This window comes from Alternaria postmessia, assembly GCF_024291825.1.
Source record: "Alternaria postmessia strain BMP 2775 chromosome Unknown scaffold_12, whole genome shotgun sequence".
Lineage (NCBI taxonomy): Eukaryota > Fungi > Ascomycota > Dothideomycetes > Pleosporales > Pleosporaceae > Alternaria > Alternaria postmessia.
Window position 1 is genome coordinate 304,795 of NW_026260085.1, and position 13,106 is coordinate 317,900.

Genomic DNA, 13,106 nt, shown 5'->3' on the forward strand with positions numbered 1-13,106 from the left:
TCAGGTCGGAACGAAACGCGACAAGTTCCTTTTTTGATTTTCACTTCACAAGGCGTATTCTGGCAGACGTTTTGTGATGAGAGTAGCTACAGACTGTTACGAAACGCAGCTTACATAACTCGTCTTATCCTATCCTAGAAACGCCTCGGTAATCTCTGATCGCGATAGTGGCTTCCCTGTCGATATATATGGGGGCTCTCCCTCGCATTTTCTGAGCCTTGCGACCTTCGCAACGCCAACATTGTAATTCATCATTTTCTACCTAGTCCATCGTCGTTTCCTTCCTGAATGAAAACCAATTCCTCCCAGAGATTATCAGCAGCCATATTATCCAGTCCTGCCTTGCTTTGTAATGTCTATCGATATGAATGCAACTGGAATGTGGCCTCACAGCAAAAATGGTCAGTGTCACGACGGGCAATATGCAGATAATCTTCGCCAAACTCAGAACACGTTGGAAGTAGAGAAAGATCGGCTGTGTAAGGATACTGATATGAACGTGGAAGTCATCGCTTGGACTCAAGAGGACAAAAACAACATGATGTAAATGACACCTAGCTTACATCTACTTGTCATCATCTCCAACAACCATGTATATATACCCAAGCGTTTGCTGACACAACTGGAATAGAAAGCAAGGGAGAAATATCCGAACTGAATCTGAGATGCAATCATTCCTGGAGGTAAAGGAAGTTATCTTAACGGCTTGGGAAAAAGCTCACATGATTGACCAGGGACAGAGACTCAAAGGCAGCCACACTTTCATGTATGCGATGATATTCCAGTGGCTGTTGAGAGATATGTTGACAATGTTAGATTTCTGAGGCAAGACTGCTCTTGGGCACATTTCAACATCACGTACAACAGTTTGCGGATGCTCCTTTCGTGGCTCAACGTCTTCCCTCCATTTCTAGACTTCCTGTCTGCTTTCGGATTCAAAGTGTGCTCTCGAGATGAAGACTTCCACTGCTATCGCAAACGAATTTGCGTGCAAAAGAGTAACACGGCAGAAGGACGGTCAGATTTCGGTATGGTCTTCTAATGCATTCTCCACATGGCGATGCTTCGACTGTAATGACTAATGTGTTATCCAGAGTTCATGTACAACATGCGCTATCCGATGAAGCACGGAAGAGCAATCTCCGATCCGTGGTCGATGAGACAAACGGCTGTTTATCAAAAGCATAAAGCGGAAGACAATTCGACAGTCTGGATCATTCTGCAGCCGTCGAAAGCAGACTATGACACCATATGCTCTTTTGAGCCAAACGCGCCTTTCCGATCTCTATTAGATGTACGACTTCCGGTATTAAGAATGTCTCTACTATTCAATTCTGCATGCAACTGGAGGTCTTACATCAATGGTCTCGAGTGCCAACTACGCTCTCTGGTATATCAATTCCAATGGTTTGCCCGAAGATATCTGAAACGGCTAACGCAATAAACAGGAACAAAAGGCTTTGTTCTCAAGGGTAGATCAGAAGTCTCACATAGATTTCTCAGTAACGTTTTCAGATTGTCAAGAGATTCAACTACTACGCAAACGACTCCGTTCAGCTCAATCTGCGCTTTCAGGCGGACTAGAGGTCACTAGTGGATACGAAGACATACTAATCTGTAGAGATACTCAGGAATGTATGTCTACAGATAGTCGTACCATGTCGTCCGAGCTCAAGAGCTACGAGGCGCAGCTGCGGGCTCACTTACGCTCCGTTACAGGGCTTCTAGACTCATCAGCAGATGATTCCAACATCGTGAGATTACCTGAGACTTCTGACATGGAACCGAGAACTAATCTTTTCTTAGCTCTTTCACATGCTCGACTTTCGTAACGACAAGGAAATCGTTAACAACGGCGAAAATATGCGAATCATCGCGGCAGCGGCACATGAAGAGAACAAATCGATGGCACTTTTGGCTACGAAGTCGCAGAAGGACTCCCGCATCATAAAGGTCCTAACGATAATAACAATGCTTTACCTTCCTGCTTCGCTTGTAGCGGTATTTGTCCTCCCTCAAGCATTGGACAACGACTGACATACATTTCAGACTATCTTTAGCAGTAATTTGGTAGAGTTCAAGTCTTCGAAAGAGAGTCCAAAGGACACTGAACATCCTGATTTCCATGTTGTGGAAAACTTCTGGATATATCCTGTGTTGTCTCTAGTATTGCTTCTTGGGACGTTTTTGATTATCTACGTTTGGGACAAGACCCAGACTATGCGGCGTCCCAAGGACAAGCGAAATACGTCTGATGTATGAGGATGATAACTGAGTTGTTTATTCGTTTCGCCCTGGTTACGACATACGTATGAATTGGGTATCTGGCGAGATTAGTAATGAAGCTGTGAAAGAAGTATGAGACTGTTATCTGCACACGGAGTCTCAATATTGATTTAGCTGCATCTTGCACATTCAGCTTGCTAGATGAAGGCACATAGCCCGACCAGTAATATTGCAGATGAAACCACGATCATGAAATCGCGCAGATGCAGCATGAATCGTGGCGACTTCTGGACCAGTCACGCATAACGCTGAATTGTACATTCTTGTGCTAGCGCTACGCGCCTGTATGATGTAATGCGACACTTTAGTTCGGACTCACTATATAGGGAGGCCGCTGGAGTTGAAACGGTTGCGACTTTCATCCAGACACTTTCGGCGCACAAGATGACAAGCACCGCGTCGGGCCGTTCTTCTCAGGCAATCGATTTGTCTTCTGCGTCGGTCATTCCCCAGACGCCCTCTTCGACCAATCATAATCTCGTTTCCATATTGGGTATAGCTCAACGCTTGAACATTGACCAGCTTCCTATAAGTTGGCAGGAACCTCTTGGATATCTTCACGACTCCGAGCATGGCGCAAAAGGTGGTCAGGCGAATATCAGTCAGTCGCTCGTCGATGTGATCGTTAGCTTTGCTTTTAAACGCTTCAAAAGCTTGCAGCGTAACCCTGTAGCGGTACAGGCGGTGTGGCAGGCTATTGTCAATGAAATGACAGTCTTGGGTCATGAGTATCTTCAGAACCATCCCTATATCGTAAGATTACAAGGCATTTGCTGGGAACTGTCGAAAGACGACCATGTCTGGCCGGTTTTAGTTTTCCAAAAGACCGAACTGGGAGACTTATCCAGTTTCGCGAAGTCTGGTGCGCTGGAATCTTTGAGCCTCGAAAAGAGACTCAAAATTTGCATGCAGATGGGCATTGCTATGTCCGACATGCACCACAACAGTAAGACCTATCCTGATATTTGAGTATCAAGCTTATGGACCAAAGATATTATACACGGGGACTTTAAACCGAAGAACGTTCTAATCTTTGAACAAACCCCGACCGTATTTGTACCACGCATTGCTGATTTTGGGTTTTCGACCTATTTTCGAGCCGAAACAGACTCAATTCGGATGCCGATCTCAAAGATCTGGTATGCTCCCGATTGGCACGATGGTGGCTTCACCCCTCTCCGTGCTATGCAGATGGATATGTACTCTTACGGTCTTGTTTGTTTCTGGATAGTAGTAGCCAACGGCAGTTTCGGTGATCTACCAATCCCGGAACATCTCAGTAATGGGAGGAAAGGTTGTATATCGTTCAACGACCTCGCAGGAGAATGCCATAACTTCATTGATGATTGGAAAGGCGATCCGGGAAACTCATTACTACAGTGGGTAACTTGGATGAGCTCCGAACACTTTCTTTGCGACCCTGCTATCAAGCAGAGACTTTCAGACTTCTTCCAAAAGCTACTCGAGTTCGATCACAGAAAGCGCACATGCGATTTCTCAGCTTTGTTGAAGCTCTTAGACCCCGAGAGGTGTGTTAGAACGACGTTCGCATATATCAACGCTTACAATAGAGATCTAGCACTCCATTAGTTCCACAGACTATCAACATTGACACAAACTCGAACCCCAGAGGATTCAAGGTTATTCAAGCGTTCCATAGCCATGGATCACATAGCTGATTGAAATAGATTACTGAATCCTTTATGTCATACTATCAGTCAGACTATAGACTCCGATTGCAAATTTTCAAGACGCTACATGAGCTCGATTCCAATCCCGCGGAGTGTAAGGAAGCTGGTTTGGATACTGCTGAAGTGTCTGTGCAGCTGGCCATTTGCTATCACATTGGATTTGGCACAGCAAAAGATGATGTAAAGACTCAGGAACTATTGGAAAAGCACAATCTCACAGTAGAACCCCTCACAGATGCTGAGATGATATTTCGACGTTTTCGAAAAGAACGGACGAGCAACCGTCTGTTCGGAAGACTAGAAGAGCAAGGCCGAATTCCAATCATTCCCCATGCGGACTACTATCGAGAAAAGGGCTTGTTGGACAAAGCAGAGACATTTTACAGGCGCGAGATTGAAGATGTCCGTGATACCATTGGTGAGTTCAATTGGCTCAGTGGGACTCTGCAATCGATCTTGAATACCTTGGTCGCAGCAAATGGTAGATGGTACGAAGCAATTTCATCAGAGGAAGTCGAACTAGAGCGAAGGCGGACGAAACTTCGTGACGATTCCTGGTTTGCTGCTCTGAGTAAGGATAGATTAGCTCAGATGTATCGCGCGGTCTCGCTGTGGGACAAAGCCGAACCTTTCTCTCGGGAAATACTAGAAGGAGAGATGCAACGCCACGGACCTGACGACGCGCGAACGCTTATGGCGAAGACCGATTGGATACAATGCCTTGCCAATCTGGACCGGCTTGGAGAAGCCGAACCCCTACAGTCCGAGAATGTTGAAAGAATGGAAAAAATGCTCGGCAACGAACACATGCAGACGTTGAGAGGCAAGGCTATCTTGTATTCGATAAGAAGTATGATGGGGAGGAAAAAGGAAGTTGTCGCTCTCGAAGAAGAATTACTGATTCTACATGAGAAAGTGGATGGCCCAAATGCTGAGCGTACTATCACCTGCATGTCGAACTTGGCAAGTTCGTACTTCGACCTCAGACGGTGGCAGATGGCTGAGCGGCACGGAAGGGAAGTTGTTACGCGATCAGAAGATATTTTGGGGTCTAATCACCCGAAGACCCTGCTAGCGAGATCGAATTTGGCTCTTGCTTTGCTGGAGCAGAGAAAGCTGGACGAAGCCGAGGTCTTGATAGCTGACGTGCTACATAGACGAACGGAACTCCATAAGGGGTTCCACGAAGACACGCTGAATAGTGAAGAGCATCTTGCCTGGTGCTGGAAGCTGAAAGGGGACCATGTGAAGGCAATAGAGAAGCTTGCATTCGTCGAGCAGGAACTAAAGTCTCGTTTTGGCGAGGACCGACCTAGCACCAGAAGGGTCACTCGAACTATGAAAGCTTGGCAAAGCGACCAGTCAAAAGCTCGATGATTGTAGATGACTGAGAAGGGGAGAGCATCAATCTGGCAATTCGGTCTACTGCCTCATAATAAGCTCTGGAACAATCGCAATATACTTTCAAAAGCTTGTCTGTATGGAAATCAAACCGTACCACTGCTCCCACAGCTGACTCCTGCCGGAGTCATACACCGACCCTGCACTCAGGCGGCGAGAGCTCAGTGCAGAGCCCATGGTCACCCACCTACGCGTGCCAAAGCGCGATGCTATCAGTAGGTACGCAATCATGCGACCATTAGTGTGACAGGCCTAAAGGTTCCTTATCAGCTTCGCTCTGCCCGTCTCTCTACTCAATCCTTAGATACGTTTGCTGTTTGGCTTAGACCAAGTGAAGTGCCTGTTCCTTAGGGCATGATTGCTGTGGTATTCCAATCCCTTCACCCTCACCGGACACACGTTGACTTTTCTCAGACTAGTTTACATGTCACTTCAAGGCTATCCATTTGTGTACCTTGATATTGAGTTACTGGGCTTACTCATACTCAACACCATCAGTACTTCACTACCCCTGGCAGACGCAACCTTTTTATCGAGACTTCTGGTTAGCTAGTCGCTTGAAGAAGAAAATTTCTATGAGGAGTTGGTGTCGATCATTAGCGACGTTGTCTTCGGACTGCTTTGCTGTGATATTGAATGTGAGTGTAAGTTGACCCATCGATGCCTGGCATAACTATTCTCAATACATGCTTTGAACCAGAAGTTACTCCAGTCATCCAGACTCAACAATGAGCAAACTCACGTTGGCCTCAAAATCACAACCTTCATAATATTTGCTCTATTGAATGATGTCGAACTATTGGGATGGCTGTGTCAGCATGCATCCTACTATACCAAATCAAGCAACCAACCTCAAGCGCTCCTCCTTTCTCAGAAAAGGAGATGGAAGTTTGTGGATACCTATGAGAATCGGGAACAGTGGCGCGTGTGGCAAATGTGGCTCCTCATGCTGCAATCTGCGAGTCTTACTTGCAGCTGCTATGCATCTCCGTCCGTCAGCAGCGTGAGCTCCAATGGTATGCAGTTTCCTCCAGGGTTCGTACAGCAGGCTCGGCGGGTTGGCATATGTTGAGACATTGGTGATCGTCACCGCCGAGCCATGCACTATTTATACCTCGATGGGTCATCCCAGTGCGGATGCTCAAATCTGCTACACGCTTGCGTCAGCAGGGCAACTTCGTGGAAGGATGAAGAAAGCAATACGAGAGTACATTACCGTCTTCTAGCCTGGGGTTTTCCATGTCTTTCGTGGTAGTTTCGCTCTCAAAGCATTTCAGACATCAGCGATCAACTTCCATGGACCAGATCAAGAACAGGACAAAGGGCTGCCAAGCAAGTCGGTTGTCACCCCTGTGTCCCGGTCCATCGGACGGGCCGTCCCATACCTTGGCAGAATCAAGCTTTTGCTAGCAGGAATTCTCACCATAAGTATGTACAGAACAGCCTGTTGTCCTGCAGCGCACGAGTTGTAGATTGTTTTTTTTTAGATGAGAAGTTTCGCATCCTCTAATAGACACTATGTTTTCGCCTCAGGCAGAAGGGCTCTATGTAGAAAAGGGCGCTTTCTGAACATCATCTACGCCCTTACGGCCTTTCGACAATCAGGCGTGCCGTCCCAGCTTTTGAACCACTTAAGCTTTATTCCCGGAGCTTAACTTCGTTTAGCGGGTTCCTAGCCTCATGGGTATAGATGTACGTAATAATGGGCCGTTTGTGCGCTCGGAAAACATCTCACTTGAAGCATGGACGAGCTTGTCCTATGTGGTGGCAGCCTGCATAAGCCAACCGGCCGCACAACTTGGCAGTCCCGCTTCCAATCAACATTCATTTAGAACGCGGTGTTCGTTGGGAGCAGAAGCGGTACGAGGGCGCTCCCGTCTGGGCCATGGTGTTGCGGTGCATAGCCAGGGATGGAGATCGAGGCGAACGGCCCGCGGCAAGCTACCTCCGTATAGCCCTGTGTTTCTGACTCCCTGCGCTACGCCGTATCTGTGCTAGCCCGGATGAGTCGACGTTATCATCCTGGGATAAACCGTCGCCGCTTCGCTCGATCCATCTAACGATATCGTAAATATCTTCTGGTGTTCTTGAGCTGTCTGTCTTCCACCCTTTGCCATAGTCTGCAGCTCAAGACCACGCATGATGGTTTTCCGACAAGTTCAGGCTCTCCCTGATCGCATGGCAGGGAGCAGTCCCTACCTCATCCTGGCTGTTGTGTTAGTAACGATCGCATTCACTTTGAACTTGACTGACACAAAGTTGCAGCTGCTCTGCGATGTTTCTCGATCTTGCAAACTTGAGTGCTATCACAATTGCGCTGCCTACCATTCAAACAGACTTTGGAATAAATGTTGGAGATCTCCAATGGATCATTTCCGCCTACGCTCTTACGTTTGGTGGCTTCCTCTTGCTAGGTGGTCGCGGAGGAGACATCTTTGGGTTGGTTTCCACGATCCTGCGTTGTCGCCATGACTAACATCAGTCTAGTCATCGCCGTGTTCTGCTCTTTGGCATGATCTTCTTCACTTTATTCAGCCTGGTCTGCGCCCTTTCTCCTACCTTCATAGGACTGGTGGTTGCTAGAGCATTCCAGGGTATAGGCGCTGCTTTCACCATCCCTCCAGCGCAGGCGCACATCGTTCTGCACTTCACCGATCCAACGCAGAAGGCGAAGGCGCTTGGGATCTGGGGCGCCGCAGGTTCTTTGGGCTTCATCATCGGACTCATTCTTGGTGGTGTCCCCACAGCGTTCTTAGGATGGCGTTGGATTTTCTGGATTTCTTTGATCATCTCAGGAATCGTCATTCCGGCGGCATATGCTGTTCTTCCACGCATCCCCTCTCCTCGTGCTATTACACCACCCCCTGCAGATGAAGCAGGTACAGATGAAAGCGCTCAGATGCCAAAGAAGAAGCTTTTCCAATCGGTCAAGGAGCGCCTGATCCGATTTGACGCTCTTGGTATTACACTTGGCATTCCCGGTATTCTCCTCCTCACATACGCGCTCACTTCCGCCAACACCGAAGGTTGGGACGACGCCAAGATCATCGCCACGCTGGTGGTGTCGGTTGTATTGCTCGTTGTCTTCGTTCTGCACGAACGCTCAGCTTCCCAGGCAATCCTGGCTCCCCATCTCTTCCGCAACCTATCCTTTAACCTCACACTGGTTCTTGCTGTCAACACGTATGCCGTGCGACAAGCATGCACATACTTCCTCACTGTCCAGCTCCAGTCCTACGGCGCGAGTGCCATTCACACCTCAGTGCTCTTCATCCCACTCGGCGTGAGCGCTCTCATCTTCAACACTCTTTCGGGTCGCCTCGTCCCCATCCTCGGCGCAAGGGCTATGGTATGGTGTTGCCCCCTAATTGCAAGTGAATGTACTAACTGTATGAGCAGTTCATCATCGGCTGGGCTCTTTCTATCCCCGGTGTCCTCCTCTTCAGCTTTATCACCGAAGATACCTCGTACTGGTGCTACACATTCCCAGGAATGATCTTGTACATCGCTGGTATCGGTGCTGTCTACATCACTGCCAACTTCGTCGTCGTCTCTTCCGCTTCCAGGTCGGACCAGGGTGCTGCTGCCGGCGTCTTCAACGTCGCACTGCAGGTCGGCGGTAGCGTGCTTGGTTTGGCTGTGCTTACTGCAGTTGCAGAGGGTATCGAGAAGACGTATGGAGACGCGAATCTTCCTCAGGGTGAGCTTAGTACCATTGGATATAGAAGTGTGTACTACAGCTGCGTCATTTTGAGTGGCATTGGGCTCTTTCTCAGCGTTTTCGCTATCACGGTACCAGAAAGTATGCGTGGGTCAGTTTGGAAGAAGGCAGAACCAAGTGCTCCAACTGAGACGTCCTCTTCCCATGAGCTGCAACCCACCCAGTCACCGCATAGTTAGGTTGAGCACTTTCGCGATGTAACTGGCGTTGTTTTATATTGACTCTGAAGAGAACCTTCTGTGGTGCTGTAGAGTATAGAATAGAGAGTCAAATTCATTCACACCAAACATATATTGGAGTGTTTATTGATTTTGGAACTTGGTCAAACTCTTTTTCTACACAAGCCTCATGTAAACTTGTCATCCTGTAATATCCAGGTCCCATCTTTTCCTCTCTCGCTTCAAAAGACCATGCAAGAAAGCTTGCAGTCTTTCGAACCTACAGTTCATCATCCACCCGCATCCAGTTTTCTCAATGTGGTAATCTAGTTGCTGATTCGCATTACACACGCTAGTAAAGCTGTCATGAGTGTAGAGATCCACACCCTCCCTGTTGAATGCACGACGTAACCTCTCTTGGAAAGCAGCGGCGTACAGCGGCTTGAACTTCTCAGCCAGGACTGTCCTTGGTTCCATTGGGTGATCCTCCCCAGCTACAATGTCATGCATGCCTTGCTCTCCAAGCTCATAGAATGACGGGCCCGGATGTCTTCGCCGCACAAACACTTCTTCCGCAAAGAGCGCATCCATCAAAACTTTCCAGTCGCATGTGACTCGGCGCCTGTCTCTCATATCTTGTTCTTGAGCAGGGTACTGAGGAGTGAATGCGATGGTCTCAGCACTACCGACAAATGTATATCGCCCGTCTGCCGTGTCAAACCAAATGGCCTGCTCATTCATCTCAAGAGGCGAATTGTATAACCATGAACGATAGTCGTTATATTTAGTGATCCAAGCGAGTTCTCTCCTGAATTTGTCACGCGTGAAATCCTCCGGGTGGTTTGGGGCCATGACCTCGGATCTTGGTTCACCCCATCGAAGTACGAGGGACAGCGTTGTTGATTGTGATTTGATGGAGTGCTCGTCTGGAATAGCAATGATAGTGTGTGCTATTCGGCCAAATGCAACTCTAGTCCACTCGATATGAAGGATTGGGAGGAAGACCGTGCGAAAGGCGTGTTCACCTTCTGTTCTCCAGGTACGCGATACCTGACGGCAGGTTACCCACAGAGAGAATGGATCGTCGACGTTTTGGAGGACTTGGGCCCACAGCTCGGCTGGAAGGTGGGGTAGGGAAGTGCTAGCCATCTCTGATTATTGACGATGGGATGTTGTTCTATGTGAGGATGTTGTGCAAGTGATAATGTAGAATCATTATACGGATGAACGCGCAATACTTGAGTAGATGAAAGCTGTAGCCTAATAAGCGAGACGCGATAAAGCATTATTCCCCACAACGGTTTTCATACCCTTGGACGCGTCCAGTGCTGTGCTGCCTATCAGCATGGGGATCTTAGTTCTGCCGAAAGCAGGATATATCGCTGTTTCTAATCGACGCTACGCACTAGTGAACTACGTTAACCCAGTTTGTTCAGAATCAATCTCAATGCCCTAGTACGCCTGATTCCGTTCAACTTTCTTCAAAATCCTCTTGTTGTCTTGGACATCATGCTCGAAGACTAATTCCAATTTCTGCATACGCTCCCCTGTGTCTGGAATGCTCACAGTGTTTACCCTGATCCCTACGCTCCTGCGAAGCGTCTCCGTGGAATCGACACCAACAGATACGTGGCCCAGATCGTCTGGCTCTTTGGATTGAAGAGCCAGCAGGATAAGCTCGGTCGCTGAATTCCAGGCTACTGACGTGTGGCCCGTGACAATGGTATAAGTGACATATGCGACCGTGATAAAGCAGTAAGTGATGATGACTACTAGCGAAAGTAAGGTGGAAGTATCTGTACTACCATAGCCGTAGCCAGTGATAGTTTTGACGATTCGGAATGCCGTATAGGACGCCGAGTCTCTTATGCTAGAGGAGTCCATTCCCTCAATCGTTTCTTGAGAAATATACCTGTCGACTGAGTATATATACTGGCCAGGAACCCAAGACAGCGCAAACGCGAATGCCGCCACGATAGTTACTGGCTTAAAACTCGAGTAATCATGTGTCTGATTAGGTGAGATATATAGCTTGGGAATGGCTTCGAGATCGATGATAATTGGTCTCGACTTATCCTGGACGATGTCTTCTCTGCTCCCAGGCCATTCCGTTTGTATTAAGTAATCCGTGCTGGTAAGAGACAAAGTAGTTGATGTATCCCACCAGAACGAAGATACTGTACAAATGGTAAAATGAGTCAAATCGTTTATGTTGTCGATGTCCATGAATAAGGCAAGCAAGGAAGTAGGATCCTGAGGCATTTGGGTCCACGACATAAAGTATGTACGGTTTGCGTTCGTCTTTAACATCGTGTCGTACAATTCAGCTGCATTCTGGAGGATCCTTGTTGACCCGTCGACGTGAGGGTAAGAGATGTTGTCAGTATTGTAGAAATCAGGAGAACAGGCGGACATCACTACAGGCTGCGAAGTTTGCAGTGTCCACTGCGTTCCGGTAGCCAGGAAGGTCTCGTGCTTATCGATCTCTTCGTCAGGAGTTTCTGCTTGTCGCGTTAAGCTGTAATGCCATAGCTGTTCTGCGCTCATCATCGTCGGAAGTGTACCAATGGTCCATTCATCACCAGTGGTCAATTTACCACTAATACCCGTTTGACCACCACCAAAATCCGAGTAATAGAAAGGAGATTCCGTTAGAAGGAGTCTATGGATATTATTGCTTAGCTCAGTTGGCCAGAAGTTTTTTGATCGTACTGCACCATTACGGTCAAATTTGTAATCCAGTCTAGTCGTGTCATAAAAGTCGGCGTCTAGTGAACTGTAAGAGATGACCGTTAGGTATCTCTCCAAAGGCAGAATATTACTTACTTACAGGTTCAATCGATTTGTCTTATCGATTTGAGTAGGAAACAAATCAGCCTCCGAGACGCTTAGGTATCGGGTTGTGGTGCTTTGCACATGCGTCATACCAGGCCGTGATATCATCAAAATTGCAGATGAGGGCCCTACAACTCCAGTCATGAATAGTAGCGCACATGTCGATGATATGAAAATAAATTTGTGTCGTAATGCGAAAGCCCTGCTTGGCGCCACAAGAGCGGAGAAGAAATCCAGTGACCAAAGATAGGATAGTTGGGGTGCCTGTGCAGCCCCTGCAAGTGCACCTAATGGCAGATACCCGTTGAGTGCTTGGCTTCGTATGACTTAGAGGAGAACGTCGACAAGCGATGCTTGCATGAGCAATTCGTGGACTTTGGCTGCGAATTGCAGTGACGGCGCGTCGTCTGAGACTCCTACCCAGTATTTCGACCAGTGAAGGCCCAGAAGGGTCCCAGCGACAGCAAGTGGAATGACATGAAGCAGACTATTCAAGCTTGCCATGCGTCGGCTCTGGTACACGGCAACTTTGCGTTGCTCGAACGTTGTCTTCCAGGGCAAGGTGTGGCCAAGGAAAGACGCCGGGAGTAGCAGTCGAACATGTCTTAGGAAGTCGCGGAACTTTGAGTTTTGGCGTCGGGTCGAGACAGACTGGGGTATCATCGCCATGGGCTCAGAGTCTAAGAGCCTCGCGGTTGCGCTATGATTGCTACTGGTGTCAGCAAGGCCAGCGAGATTTCAAAGGAAGGCGAACGGTAATGTGGTCAGCTCTTGTCCGGGCACAGTCTGACGACGTATAGCGCGAGTGGCGGTCATTTTGCGTGAGTCTCAGGCACGTAGTGGCGGCAATGATATTATGAACTTTGCTGGCAGAGTCAAGCTCATGTCGAAGACATCTCCTGTGAACACTAGGCAGAAGCGTGACGTCATCTTACATACAAACTGTTTATTATGTTGAGTCCGAGCTCGAGTCAGCTTTGGGGGCCGAAAATGAGGAATCGCGCTAGGCTACTA

The 13,106-nt window shown here is 48.1% G+C and overlaps 2 protein-coding genes across 2 annotated transcripts; both read left to right on the plus strand.

Moving 5' to 3' along the window:
• Positions 1-3,405: 3,405 nt before the first annotated feature.
• Positions 3,406-5,354, plus strand: J4E82_002994 (uncharacterized protein; the record flags this gene model as incomplete). The annotated part of the gene is made up of 2 exons (XM_051729286.1): positions 3,406-3,815; positions 4,016-5,354. The coding sequence occupies 2 exons, from the start codon at positions 3,406-3,408 to the stop codon at positions 5,352-5,354; spliced, it is 1,749 nt and encodes a 582-aa protein (XP_051591001.1).
• Positions 5,355-7,517: 2,163 nt separating this feature from the next.
• J4E82_002995 (uncharacterized protein) lies at positions 7,518-9,278 on the plus strand (the record flags this gene model as incomplete). Its single annotated transcript, XM_051729287.1, has 4 exons — positions 7,518-7,594; positions 7,644-7,817; positions 7,866-8,727; positions 8,778-9,278. 4 exons carry the CDS (start codon positions 7,518-7,520, stop codon positions 9,276-9,278), a joined length of 1,614 nt encoding a protein of 537 aa, XP_051591002.1.
• Positions 9,279-13,106: the final 3,828 nt, after the last annotated feature.